The 13,565-nt window shown below is 52.8% G+C and overlaps 1 protein-coding gene across 1 annotated transcript; it reads left to right on the top strand.

Moving 5' to 3' along the window:
- Window positions 1-1,810: 1,810 nt before the first annotated feature.
- DDRGK1 (DDRGK domain containing 1) lies at window positions 1,811-12,569 on the top strand. The gene is made up of 9 exons (XM_004383023.2): window positions 1,811-1,942; window positions 3,246-3,452; window positions 4,686-4,798; window positions 5,262-5,363; window positions 8,061-8,183; window positions 8,508-8,546; window positions 11,151-11,207; window positions 11,706-11,754; window positions 12,115-12,569. The coding sequence occupies exons 1-9, from the start codon at window positions 1,852-1,854 to the stop codon at window positions 12,279-12,281; spliced, it is 948 nt and encodes a 315-aa protein (XP_004383080.1). The 5' UTR covers window positions 1,811-1,851; the 3' UTR covers window positions 12,282-12,569.
- The last annotated feature ends 996 nt before the right edge of the window (window positions 12,570-13,565 follow it).

Here is a 13,565-nt window from a genome sequence, read left to right as displayed (position 1 = left end):
CTGTTTCCAATTTTTTTTTTTTTTTCAGAACAACTTTTTGTTGTTAGTGGCCGTCCAGTCGGCTTAGACTCATGGCAACCCCATGCACAACAGAACGAAATGTTGCCTTTCCCGGCCATCTTCATGATCGTTCGTGTATTTGAGTCCACTGTTGTAGCTACTGTGCCAATCCATCTCATTGAGGGTTTCCCTTGTTTTCACTGACGCTCCACTTTACCAAACATGATGTCCTTTTCTAGCCATTGGTCTTTCCTGATCATGTGTCCAAAGTAAGCAAGTTGAAGTCTCGACATCCTCACTTCTAAGGAGTATTCAACTTTATTGAGGTATAATTTATCCTCAGTTTTTTTTATAGGCTCTTAAGAATTAGAGAATTTTTTTTTTTTTAAAGTTAGTACACATATTGTTTTCTGACACTGGTTACCAACCCCACGACATGTCAACACTCTCCTTCTCGACCTTGAGTTCCCCTGGGCCAGTGTGCCCCTTTAGTCTTGTTTTGTTTTATGGGCCTGTCTAGTCTTTGGCTGAAGGGTGAACCTCAGGAGTGACTTCATTACTGAGCTAAAAGGGTGTCCGGAGGCCATACTCTCGTGGTTTCTCCAGTCTCTGTCAGGCCACTAAGTCTGGTTTTTTTTTTGTGAGTTAGAATTTTGTTCTACATTTTTCTCCAAGTAGAATGTAGAACATTTTCTTTATAAACTATTTTATGCCAGTTGAGCTAGATGTTCTAAGAATTACAGGGAAATTTAAATTTCCTATAGATATACCAAGTGTTCATTATGGAAAATTGGATCACTAATTACTGTACAACTTAATAATGTCAATATTATTTTTAAAGGTATAAAACTGCAGGTCTGAGTAAACAAAATATATCACTATTTAATTGGAAGATTTGGTCCCTCCTTCTCTCTCTTTTAAATAAATCAAATATCACAGATATAGCCAAAGTTCTCCCCTTAATCCCACCCCACCTCCTCCCTCTCAAGAGGTAACCACTATCCTAAATAGGCGTGTATCATTTCCAAGCATCTTTTTGTACCTTTTCCACATATGTATGTTTCCATGAATACTATGTGGTATTGTTTTGTGATTTTAAAACATACGTAAATGTTGGCATACAGCACATAATCATTTGCAATAATTTCCACTTAACATTGTTTTTCTACGTCCCCAAAACTCACTTCAAAGTAAAAAATTAAGAATTATTTTAAAAAAGAAATTATATAAAGAGTTATAATTAATAAAAAATTTGGTAGTGGGCAGATAGACACTAGACGAATCCGAGACTAAAGCGCTGGGATACCCTTTAAACTTGAAACTCAGACCACTCCTGGAGGTGACCTAGTAGCCAATAGACAGAAGGGCTCATAAAATAAATAACCTCATCTGTGAGTAGTGTGCTCCTCTAAACAATCATCTAAATGAGACCTAAGGTCAACATTCACCCTAAATCAAAGATGAGAAGGTAAGGAGGACAGGGAAGCTATATTTATGGAAACAGAACAACCAGAATGGAAATAATGAAAATGCTGATAATATTGTGAAAAGTATAACCAATGTCACTGAATAACATGCATAAAAATAGTTAAATTAGAACTTAACTTCCTATGTAAATTTTCTCCAAAATCACAATAAAGTATTTTTTTGAAAAAACATATGAAGACATAAAAATAAAATTGGTGAGAAAAAAAAGACAAAAAGTAAAAAATTAAGCTGAGGGTCTGGGCGGGGCCGACCAGTGGGCGGAGTCTAGAAAGGGAACGCGAGGGGCCGCAGGAGCGTTGGGCGGGGCCTGGGAGATCCCGAGCCTCGGGGTGGACGCGCTGGTTCCCTCGGAAAGGTGCTGTCATGCTGGCTCCCGTGGTGTACTTGGTAGCGGCAGCTCTGCTTGTCGGCCTTATCCTGTTCTTGACTTGCAGCCGAGGTCGGGCGACAGCAGGTAGGAGATGCCGCCGAGCCAGGGTCGGTGGGGCCCGGTTCTCTGGTCTCTGATCCTTTTTAGGCCGGCGCACCGCGGCCCTTGCGCATGCGCCCGACTTGCCTTGCGAGCGGGGTGTGCCTGATGGGGCTGACTGGGATCTCGGTGCCCGACCGCTCTAGGGCGGGCTTGAGACAGGCCGTGCGCATGCGCATATGTGTCGCGAAGGACGACGAGAGGGGAACCGCAGTGCTAGAACAAACCCTGGAGAAGGGGCAGCAGCGCCTTACACCTTTCTCCCAGCCCAAAGCCAGACCCTCACCCCAGCCCCCTCGTCTCTGCCTTGCCCTCCAGATCGCCCGTCCCGGGGGGGCCAGTCCCTGGCAGACACCCACTCCCATCCCTCATTCCTCTAGGCTAGTCCCCTCTGTGCCCATTGGGGCCACCCGGGGTTTCTTTCCTCCCAGACTAGCTCCAGAGCGGGTGTCAGGAAGGGGACACCTGAGTATTTTCTGCCCGCCCACAGGCTGGAGGGAGCATGAGGCGGCTCCAGGAAGCTCCCTGCAGTCCTCCCTCCGCCCCCCCCCCCCCGCCCCAAGGAAAGCATCCATGCTGCCTTGGCCGCCTCTCCTCCCTTTTCTGCACCTCATCGTTGCACCCCGATCTGAAGCCATGCCATCCACCAGAACTCAGAGCAGATACACCTGTCATCCTCCTCCCTCCCATTTCTTGTCAGCGTATGGGTTTGTGTATGTGTCTCTCTCCCTCCCTGGGACCACAGGCTGTTTCAGAGCACCTGCGTGCCCCAAGGGCAGGGGAGAGAGAGGCTGAAGTAAGGCATGCAGCCAGCAAGTCTTCTGGGAGGGAGACTCAGCCCCTGCTGACAAGTAGGCCCTCTGGTTGGAATGCCAGATAAAACCATGGCAAACGGTGTGAGGCAAGAAATCAATGTAGTAATGCAGTGAGCATTCGCGTGAGGTCTGGAGAGGCCAGGGTGGGCTTTCTGGAGAAAGTGGGGCCTCAGCTCCATTTTGAAGGCAGGGAGACTACTGACAGGCTAGCCAAAAAGATGGGGCCTTGAGGGGAGAGAAGGTATCAACACAGGTAGAAGGGAAGGGGTGAGCTTGCTACATAGGACCAAGATGTGGGCCTGGGTTGTGAAGGCCTCTACAGTCAGATTGAAAAGTTGGGGCTTTGTTCTTTGGGCAGCAGGAGCCTGGGAGGAGGTTGAGCAAAGGAAGGTGAGTCTTCCAGGATGCTGCCCCACCTGCCGTCAGGTGGGTGAGGCAGCTGGGCAGCATCATGGCTACTGTCTTCCCTGCAGCCAGCCAAGAGTCACAGCAGAATGAAGGGGAGCCGGTTGTAACTGGCCGGGAGGCCCAGTGTGGGTGCCTGGGGCCTGAGGAGCAGAGAGCCGAGGGCAGGCCCCGGCGCCGGAGGGACCTGGGCAGCCGTCTGCTGGTCCAGCGTCGAGCCCAGCGGGTGGCGCAGGCAGAAGTGGATGAGAACGAGGACGAGGCAGTCACCCCAGGTGAGAGGGCCCCAGCCTGGTGAGTAAGGGGGCTGGATTAGGAGGTGGGGGGCCCCCATATCTGGGTAGGGGAGTAAGGTATGAAGCCACAGTGTGGGAGGGATGGCTAGGAGCCACAGGGTTGGGGAGGGTACTTGGGGTCTGGCCTTTGGTCCTAGGGACTAGCAGCTCTGGGCCCTGAACCCCACTCCATTGAGCCAGCCCCCTCTTCCTTCATCTTGGCTGTCAGTGTCTTAAGCAGGAAGGCAGGGGTCCTCAGATTGCTCAGTCTACCGCTTCTATCCCATCACCCTTCTTGGTGTGGGCATACTCATTCCCTGAGGGCCTCACGCTAGAGACAGAGTGCCTGGCTAGGAGCTTCTGCTGGTCCTGGTATGTGGTCATCGGTAACTTCAGAAGAGGGGTTTGAGGATAGAGACATCCTGCTGACTCAGAGGCCTCATATCCCCTGTGCTGGGAGACCAACAGAGGCTTTAGGATTGTGGGAAAGAACATCTCTTCTCCACATACTTGATGGCTGGCTTGAGCCTGAGAAGGGGATATCTAGCTGTTTCTCAGAAACTAGGGGCATTTGGAGCTTTTGCCCTTGTACTCTTGGGGATTAGCCCCTTTGGCTCAAAAAGAGGCCCTCTGTTACGCCACCCCTCCTGCCTCAGACATGGAGTCAGACATCCTGTTGCTCAGGCATCACCTGGTCTTTACCTTTCTGCTGGTCCTAGGATAGTCCTGGGTCAGGGCTATCCTTTTGGCCTGGGCCTGCTGGCAGGAAGGGATAACCCTGGCTGGGGGCTGAGCCCAGAACCGTAAGCAGCTCCTGTCTACAGTGAAGAGGATTCAGGTTTGGCTGGGATAAAGTTCCCTGGGAGCCATCCTTCTCTGGGGGGGTTGTTTCAGAGATGGAAACCTGGGACCTCTGCAAGCCCAGACAGCCTTGTCTATGATACTCAGAGTCAGACATTGGAACCCAGGATCTCCCTCTTCATGCTACACAGCATCTATAGTTCTCATCTGTTCCCTTGTCACATGGCCCACAAACCTTTCCCAACCCCTAACACGTTCACACTCATACACTCACACTCAGAGTGCACATTTCTGCATTCATGGCAAATGCCTCTGGAGGGCAGAGCTGGACTTGTGGTATTCATAAGTGCGTGAAAGGAATTTCTCTGTGAGGAACGGGACATTGGTCCCCTCCAACCAGGGCCTGAAGTGTCTTTCTATGACCATATCCAGCCCAGGAGGAAGAAGGCATTGAGAAGCCAGTGGAAACTCATGTGTCAGGGAAAATTGGAGCCAAGAAACTACGGAAGCTGGAGGAGAAACAGGCGCGAAAAGCTCAGCGCGAGGCAAGTAGGACGGATGGGGTGCAGCTCTGGGAATGGGAAAGTCCTCCCCTACCTGTCCCCTGTAGTGGAACCTTCCATGGGGCTCCTTGCACACTGGGATAAAGTTCCCCAGGGGCCGTCCTTCCCTGGGCTTGCCTGGCTCTGCCTCCTGCAACTTTGGTCTCTGGCCTGGCCCAGGCACTGCCTTCCCCAGCCTCTGAGAGATGGACAAGCTCTAGATGCGGGTAGAGGACGTGTCCCCTATGGAGGTGTCTCTCCTTAGGTGGTGCCAATGGTTAACATGCTCAGCTAACCAAAAGGTTAGAGGTTTGAGTCCATCCAGAGGCACCTCGGAGGAAAGGCCTGGTGATCTACTTCTGAAAACTCAGCCATTGAAAACTCTGTGGTGTGCAGTTCTACTCTGACACACGTGGGTCACCATGAATGAGGGTGGACTCCACAGCAAGCGGATTTTTTTCTCCAGGCAGAGGAGGCAGAGCGTGAGGAGCGAAAGCGCCTGGAGTCCCAGCGTGAGGCGGAATGGAGGAAGGAGGAGGAGCGGCTTCGCCTAGAGGAGGAGCAGAAGGTGAAGTAGACTCCTAACTCTGACCTCTGATCCCTGACTGGGCAGCCCTGCTTCCCATGCAGCCCCCAACACCTCCAGCCTAGAAGATGGGCCACAGACCAGGTGCAGGGCAGGTCCTGGTTTATTTGGTTCCTGGGCCCTAGATGCAGCCTGTGTAAAGCTGGCTGACTTAAGGTCAGGTTTCTGAGAAGCAGAGCCTGGGACTAGGATCCTTGTGCATGTGATTTATTGCACCTGCTTGGATTGAAGGGCATTGACGTGGTCCGAGTGGCTGGAGCAGGGTCAACAAGGAGGAGAGGAGAAGGAGAGGGTCAGCAAGGTAAGGGAGGTCTGGATCCCGAGGGCCTGAAAGCTGCTGAGGCCATTGTAAGTGGTAGTGGGCCCGTCCTGTGCCATGTCCAGCACAGGGCCTGGCGCGAAGAAGATGCTCGGAGTGGGGGCTGCTGCTGTAAAGGTGGTTAATGAGCATTTGTTTGCCAGGTGCTTCCTCTGTTTTCAGCACCAGGTGCACAAGAAAGGGAACATCACAAAGATGTGGGGTATATAGGGTGAGAGCCAGGGCTACCCCAGCTAGGAAGACCCCACAGCTTGGCACCTGTGACTCTGACGGGCACTTGGTGTCCAGGGACCCTGGATGGCAGGCGGCCTGGCCCTGGGTGCTGTAGCAGATGGATCAGAGCACAGCAGAGGGCAGCACTAGCAGAGAGAGTTTTCACCTTTCTAAATTTTGATTTTGCCTGTGTACCTTCAATAGCTATTCTGGGGCTTTTCCTCTCCCCCACCGCCCAGTTTTCCCTATTATTAACATCTTATGTAATAAAATCTGTTTGTCATAAGTAACGAATCAGTATTGATAAGATATCATTAACTAAACTCCATAGTTTATTCAGATTTTGTTTTTTCCCAAAGCCCTTTTTCTGTTTTCCAGAGTCCCATCCAGAATATACTACGTTTAGCTGTCACATCTTCTCAGGCTCCTTTGGGCTGACAGTTTCTCAGACTTTCCTTGTTTTTGATGACCTTGATAGTTTTGAGGAGTGATGGTCAAGTATTTTGTAGAATGTGCCTCAATTTGAGTTTGGTTGATGTTCTTCTCATAGTTAGACTAGAGTTGTGGATTTTTGGGAGGAAGACCATAGAGGTGAAGTGTCCTGCTCAACACAGCATACCAAGGGTACATGCTGTTGACTTGCCACTAATGATGTTAACCTCGATCACCTGGCTGAGGTTGTGTTTGCCAGGTTCCTCAATTGCAAGGTTACTCTTTTTTCCTTCCTTTCCGTACTGTACTCTTTGAAAACAAGTCACTAAGCGGAGCCTACACTTAAGGGGTGGGGAGTTATTCTCCACCTCCTTGAGGGGAGAGTATCTGCATAAATTATTTGGGAATTTTCAGTACAGGAAATTTGTCTCTTTACCCCTGTTTGTTTGCTTATTTAATCGTTATTTACGTCAGTATGGGTTTAAGGATATCTTATACTTTTGGTTCTGTCTAATGTTACATTGTTTATTTTGTTGCACAAATTTTTCAGCTTTGGCATTGGGAGCTCTTTTAATTGGTGCCTGTGTCCTTTTGACCTACCCCATCATTATGTTTTTTGAGTACTTCCTTATTTTCTGGCACTACAAGATGCTCCAGGTTCATCTTATATATTTCCTGCCCAGTTGTGGCTTCATGTGGAGATATTCTGAGGCTTCTGGAAAATGGGTTGGGTTGCGGGGAGACTGTTGGAGTAGGTGGTGGTGGTGGAGTGAAGTAGACTGGTTGAGAAGCTTGCAGGATGTTAAAGAGGGAAAGAAAGATGGGACCTCATTCCTGACCAGGGCAGATGGCTGGATGATTCACCAATGAGGGACCAAGCAAGTAGACCAAATGTGTGGGGAGTGGGTCTTAGGGTCTGTTTTGGGCATACTAAATGTGAGATGCCTGTGAGGCAGCCAAGTGGGTGTGTCACATGGGCAGTTGTGTGTTTGGGAGGAGAGATTTGGGCCGGGGTACAACTGTGGCAGTCACTGGCAAGAATATGGTTGTTGATGCTGTAGTCATGGGCAAGGTGTCCAGGGAATGAGTAAGGAGAGAAGGGCCCCGGGCTGAGTGATGAAGGAGTTGGGGAAGATGGCCCAGGAAGCAGAAGGAAATCCAGGGGACGCTGGGAGGAAGGCGGGGGATGGCCGTTACGCCCAACACCACTGAGAGGACAGGACTAGGAGGCCTGAAGGTATCCCTTCGATTTGGTGAGAAGGAGGGCATTGGTGAGACTGTCACAGGAGTTGTTTTGGTGGAATGGGGAATGTCAGATTGGAGTGGGCTGGAGGGGTGAAGGGTGGTGAGAAAATAGAGCCTGATGTTTGCTCAAGAAGTGTGGGCGTGTTGGGGTAGAGAAAGGAGGGACATTGTGTGGTCAGGTCACGGCAGAGTTTTCAAGAGATTTTTACTAAATAGATCATTAGCTGGGAGGTCAGGAGGTGGGGATGGAGCAGTGTTTGTCTGGGAGGTGATGGAGCTGATGGAAAGAGGGGTCTCTGCCTGCTGTCCAGCTTAAAGGGGACAGGGGTCGAGGCCTTAAAGGTGCTCTGTCCCTGAGAAAGGGCTGGGCTGTATCCTCTGGTGCCCTGCCAGACAGGAGGGACCAGAACGGGGATGTGGAGGGCACCCTGTCCCCACATACCTGACCTGTGCCTCCTCTGTGTCCGCAGGAGGAGGAGGAGAGGAAGGCCCGGGAGGAGCAGGCCCAGCGGGAGCATGAAGAGTACCTGAAACTGAAGGAGTCCTTCGTGGTGGAGGAGGAGGGCGTGGGCGAGACCATGACTGAGGAACAGGTAGGCGCGGCACCCCTGAGAAACCCCTCCCTGCACCCACCGAAGGGCTGGGGGGCTGTGTCAGACCAAGGCTGGCCAGCCCATACCATATACCCGGGTCTAGCAGTGAGAGGTGGGTGGGCATCAGTACCAGCAGACTGTATTGTCCAGGGACCTTGTCCTTAGAATGTGGTGCTGGAAATCTCTCACCATGCAGGCTCTGCTGCCCATGCAGGCAGGTTGTAGGTGGTACCCCCAGGTGGTTAGGTGGTTAGGTAGTACCCACAGTCAGATGGGAGGCACAGACCCTGCCAGGTGCTCACGCTGATTTCTCTGCCCCTCTAGTCCCACAGCTTCCTGACAGAGTTCATCAATTACATTAAGGTAAGAAGCCGCAGAGCGGAGGCCCGGTACCAGCTCCCTGCCCTCACGTGCGTGTCGTGGGTGTTCTCCTCAGGGCCTAGAGGGAAACGGCCTGAGCGGAGGCTGTAGGTGTTTCACTCAGGCGCATGCAGGAGTGGGCAGCGCAATCAGAAAGGCTGAGCTGTCAGGATCCTGGCCAGAAGAGTCCCTTCTTTTCTGACCCTGAAGGTGGAGAAGGACCTGGTCTGTGGGTGGCACGAGCCTTTGTTCATTCCCCATGCTCAGCATTGGACAGCTTTCCTGCTCTTCAGACACCGCGTTCAGTGACTCACTCTGTTTTTAAGCTTTTTCACGTGTATTTCCTGTCAGTTCTGTCAGACTGAAGCTCCATAAGTCACAACAAGCGTCCCCTGCCATGTGGCCCTGACTGGGAACTTGGGTCTTCCAGGGGAAACAGGATGGTGTTTCTTTTGGAATCTAGGGTGGGGTGGCAGGCATGTCCCCTTCTGCCCACAGCCTCAGCGCAGGCGGCCTGGGTGTTGCTCCGGGTTGCATAAGCACATCCTGCTCTGCCTTGCTGCTAAGCAACTTCTCCTCTCCCACGAAGGATGTGTCGAGGGGAGAGGTTTTCAAGTGCAGCTCAGAGGTGCAGAGGCGGCTGAGGGAAGGAGTGCAGAGGGAGTGGGGGCGAGGGTGGGGGTGGTGCTAGGGGGTGCCAAGGAGCCAGGGCTTGCATAATCCTCCCCCCACCCCCACAAAGAGAGCAGGGTTTAGCTGACTCCCAGCAGCATGGGGCTGGGCTCAGCTGGGGGCCGGGGGTTCCTGAGAGGGAGAAACACCGACAGCTTCCAGAGGGTCCTGTTCACTCAGGCTCTGACCATTCCCCCCGATGGAGCCCCTTTGCCCCAGCACATTTAATGGGGGGCTACAGCCCTTGGCAGGATATCGGTGATGATTTCTTGTTGCTTTCTGGAGCTTGCAGTCCCCGCCTACCCAGTGGGTAACAACATGGTTCTAAAGTCCCTCCTCCAGGAAGCCTTCCCGGGTGGATTTAGAGGAGATGGTCAGCTTCAGCGTCCCCCTCTCCTGCAGGCTGGGGCAAAGCTCAGGTTCATGTCAGAGACTCCAGGAAAGGCTCCCTGGGGTGGTTCTAGCCCTGTCTTTTGGTGGCCCTCTGGAGCTGCCATTCTCTGGCGTTCTCCAAACTTCTGGAGCTTAGAGGTATTTCCAGCCTATGCTGGCTGATTCTCCTGGAGCTGCTGCCCTTCCACCTTCCTCCCAGCTCCAAGGATTTCAGAACTGGAGAAACATTTCTGTGCCAAGCAGAGCGTATGCAAGGGCTAGGGAGAGTCTGCTCTTATAGTCCGCTCTCCTTTCTGACTATGGCTGGGGTTGCTTGTTTTTCAGACATGCTTTTGGCCCCAGCAGCACCTTGGGCCAAGTCTTTAGGGACCACATGGAGTGACTCCATGTTCCTGCTCTGAACTGTCACTGAGAGCCCAGTGCCCACTCCCTGTCTTAGTTGGTAGAGGCCAGCTGTCCAGCTCACCTTGTGCTTGCCCACCCCTTGGCCCAACTGCCACTTGCTCACCTCCCCGCTTGCACAGACAGGTTGGCATTTTGAACAGTCACATGCCATCTGCAGCCGGGGAGGTGTCACCGTGTCACTCCTCCCCCGGCTCATTTGCTATGGGAGGTACATGGAAACGCAAAAGACCTTCTCTTGAGTCACATGCTGTCCTGCGGGGGAGGGGTGATGCATGTGTAGGATCTAGCTGAGCTCTCGGCTGCACCCCTGGGAACTGGAGGTTCAGCTGAGGGTGTGAGGGGAGCACCTGGAATGTGGCTGTGTATGGAAAGCGCTCAGCAACGTTAGTGTAGTTATTTTAAGGGTGGACTCAGTGCCTCAGATGGTGTGAAAAGGATGGGTGAAAAGAAGTGTGGGCATGTCAGGGTTGTGGGGAGCGTCGGGCCACCGTGGGGGGCGAGCAAAGGCAAGGCAGGAATAAGCCTCCACCGCCTCGCCTGAGAAACCCTGGCTTCCTTGTCCATAGACTCACCCGTCCCAGCAGCCAGACTCAGCTTAGGAGCCTGAGCTGTATTATGTTCACCATTGTACCCTCCACACCTTCTCAGGGCCTTGTTCTGGCAGATCCTCAGGAAACACAAGTCCATGGTGACAGCTTTTTAAAATAGCTTTTGGTGGATGTCCACCTCTTCCCTTCATCTCCATGTTGCTTCCCGTCCAGTTGTCCATGATGGTAAAAAGATATGGCTCGATACAGGGGCGAGGGGGCAGCTGTGCTCTGCTCGCCACGTGTGAGCCTGTCTCCGAGTAGTCCCCAGGCCAGGGCACGGCCTGTAGGGCAGGTGGTGGTTCGGGGTAGATCCTTCCCATCAAGCAGGGGAGTGAGAATGTATGAGTGTGTGTGTCTCTGTATTTGGGTGGTTGTGAGTGAGGATGTGAGCATTGGTGAGGGGAGCTGGGCTCTCCCACAGGAGTGCACACAGTATTCATCTAGCACCCAGACCAGATCAGAGTAGAATGCAAACCTGTGAGGGATACCAATGCCGAGAGGGATTTCCCAAGCTCACCTCTCTCCCTTGATCTCCCTCTCCTTGTAGCAGTCCAAGGTGGTGCTCTTGGAAGACCTGGCTTCCCAAGTGGGCCTGCGGACTCAGGTAGGCCCTGGAGGGTGGTCCACTATATGGAGTGTGGCCTTGCGGTCTGTGTGACTGGCAGAGGGGACATACTCTAAAGGTGGGGGAATCTTGCTGCCCCCTCCACCCTGCCAGCCAAGAATGAATAGTGTAGGAATCCTGCCTTTCCACTAGATGGAAGAACAGGCAGGGAGGAAAAAAGAAAAGTCCAAACTCCATCACTACCCACCAGCTCCTGTAACCAAAGCAGCCCAAATCCGGTTACCTTGACAGCTCTCTTGAAAGCAGGCTGTAACAGCCTTTATGGCCAAGTACCACTGCTCTGCTCTTGGATGGAAGAGGCTTTTGGGGTGCCTTGCAGGGCCCCAGGACCAGAACTCCTGTTCCCCAGGACTCCTCCAAGGGAGAAACACAGAGTCCTGTTGGGGTGTGGCTTTGAGAAGGAGAGGAGGAGATTAGCTGTGGTGGGAGGAAGGTTGCAGGTGCTTTCCTGGGCTCTGAAAACTGCTCTCCTCCTAGGACACAATCAACCGCATCCAGAATCTGCTGGCTGAGGGGACTCTGACAGGTGAGAGGAGGAGAGGCACTCCAGGGACTGCAGGGGCTGCAGAGACTTGTTGCTAAGCGAAAGCTGGTGCTGGGGGGCAGGATGACCATCCCGAGGTGGGGGTGTGGGTGAGAGGCATGAGCAGTGGGACGCAGTTACACTGAGGACATGCCAAGGCCTGGGGATAGCTGCTGGATGATGAGGGCAGGCGAGGAAGCCTGGTTTGGCTCACCTAGCCAGGATTGGGTGCAGCCAGGATAGGCCACGCAGGCAGGGGAACTGGAGGTTTCTGTGCTGGTTGTGAAGGGGTGGGCGGGCATTCTTAGGACAGGCGAGGAGGGCCCAGGAGGGCTTAGCCCTGCAACCCACATGTCCCCACAGGTGTGATTGACGACCGGGGAAAGTTCATCTACATAACCCCAGAGGAACTGACTGCTGTGGCCAACTTCATCCGACAGCGGGGCCGGGTGTCCATCACTGAGCTTGCCCAGGCCAGCAACTCCCTCATTGCCTGGGGCCGGGATGCCCCCACCCAGGCCCCAGCCTGACCCTAGCCCGTCCCTCTTGGACTCTGAGCTGGCTTGGCCTACCTGGCCAGACATCCTCCTCCCTCCCCACTGTCCTGGGACAGTGATGGCGTGTGGCTGGGCAATTACAGATTAAAGGCCCGTGAGCACTGCGGAGCTTGGTGTGGCTTGGTGTGGTGGAGGCCTGTCCTGGGATCTCAGACAAGGAGGTATAATCTAGATCTCCACATATATCCAAGAGGAGGGAAGGGTCTCTTGGAGGCAGATAGGAAGTCACTTTTTTATCATGTGTTCATGCATCCAAAAAAAAAAAGTATTGAGCACTTTCTGTGTTTCTTTGTGCCTGCAAGTCTAGCCCTCAAGGCCTGGACAAGGTCTTTCTCTACCCTCTCCCCACCCCAATCCCAGAGCAAAAGTGGGGTAGTCTGTTGGGCCATCTCCCCTAACGGGAGGGAGGGGTCACTTTTGAAATACAGATTCCAGAGCCTAGGGCTGAGAACCCCTAGGGAGAAGAGTTAATGAGAAGCTTCAAGGACACAGTCCTAGGAAGCATCAGCCTGTAAGAGGGAGAGAGGCTGAGTCAGTGAAGGAGGGTGTCTGGGCCAGCTGCTAGTGGAGCAAGGAGAAGGAGAGGGGCGCCTGCTGGAGCTGGACATGATTATGCGGTGGAGGGACACTGCTCATACGCTAAATCACATGAATTCAGTTCTTCTTGGCAAAAAGTGGAAGTGGTGTGGGTGGTCCTACCCACTGTTGGATGTAAGGACCATATGCTCGGGCGTGGGTGTTAGCTGGGAGATGTGTGTCTCCTGGAGGGTCAGTCAGTCTTGTGCTTATGGGCTGTCAGTGGCGTGAATATCCTGCTGTGTTGAGGGCGAGGCTCGTGTTTAAAATATGTGTTTTTCTGTGCAAGGTGGCCCCTAAACACAACCACCTGCTTCCTGTAGTGCCTGGTGGAGGAGGCAGCTTTCTGTTCTGGCCCAGAAGGAAACTGTCTGCGCATTTGAGGCCGTAAGCATTGCTAGTAGAACCTACATTCCAAGTAAGATGCGACTCGGAGTAAGATGTGACTCTGCTACTTCTGTCAGCTACAGACCCTTGGCATCACTTGGAGCTGTGAAGGGCCACACGCATGGTCTGAAAGGCTGTCAGGGAGTCCACCGTCTAGTCAGAGAGGGGAGGCATAGACATGGATAACCGCCGGGGGTGGATTGTCCAATAGGCAAGGTAAGCACAGTGCTTACCTTGCTTACCAGATCATATGGTGAACATTTCACATTTTTTCACCACATCAAAGATTCTGCT

The sequence above is a fragment of the Trichechus manatus genome, unplaced genomic scaffold (genome assembly GCF_000243295.1).
Source record: "Trichechus manatus latirostris isolate Lorelei unplaced genomic scaffold, TriManLat1.0 scaffold00104, whole genome shotgun sequence".
Taxonomy (NCBI): domain Eukaryota; kingdom Metazoa; phylum Chordata; class Mammalia; order Sirenia; family Trichechidae; genus Trichechus; species Trichechus manatus.
This window is presented reverse-complemented; position numbering and strand designations above follow the sequence as displayed.

What these genes read in the sequence shown, in the direction of transcription:
- DDRGK1 (XM_004383023.2), top strand. Translation starts at nt 1,852, where the DNA reads ATGCTGGCTCCCGTGGTGTACTTGGTAGCGGCAGCTCTGCTTGTCGGC. An exon ending in GCCTAGAGGAGGAGCAGAAG is followed by an intron (nt 5,364 to 8,060) that starts GTGAAGTAGACT and finishes CTGTGTCCGCAG; the next exon opens with GAGGAGGAGGAGAGGAAGGC. An exon ending in AAGTGGGCCTGCGGACTCAG is followed by an intron (nt 11,208 to 11,705) that starts GTAGGCCCTGGA and finishes CTCTCCTCCTAG; the next exon opens with GACACAATCAACCGCATCCA.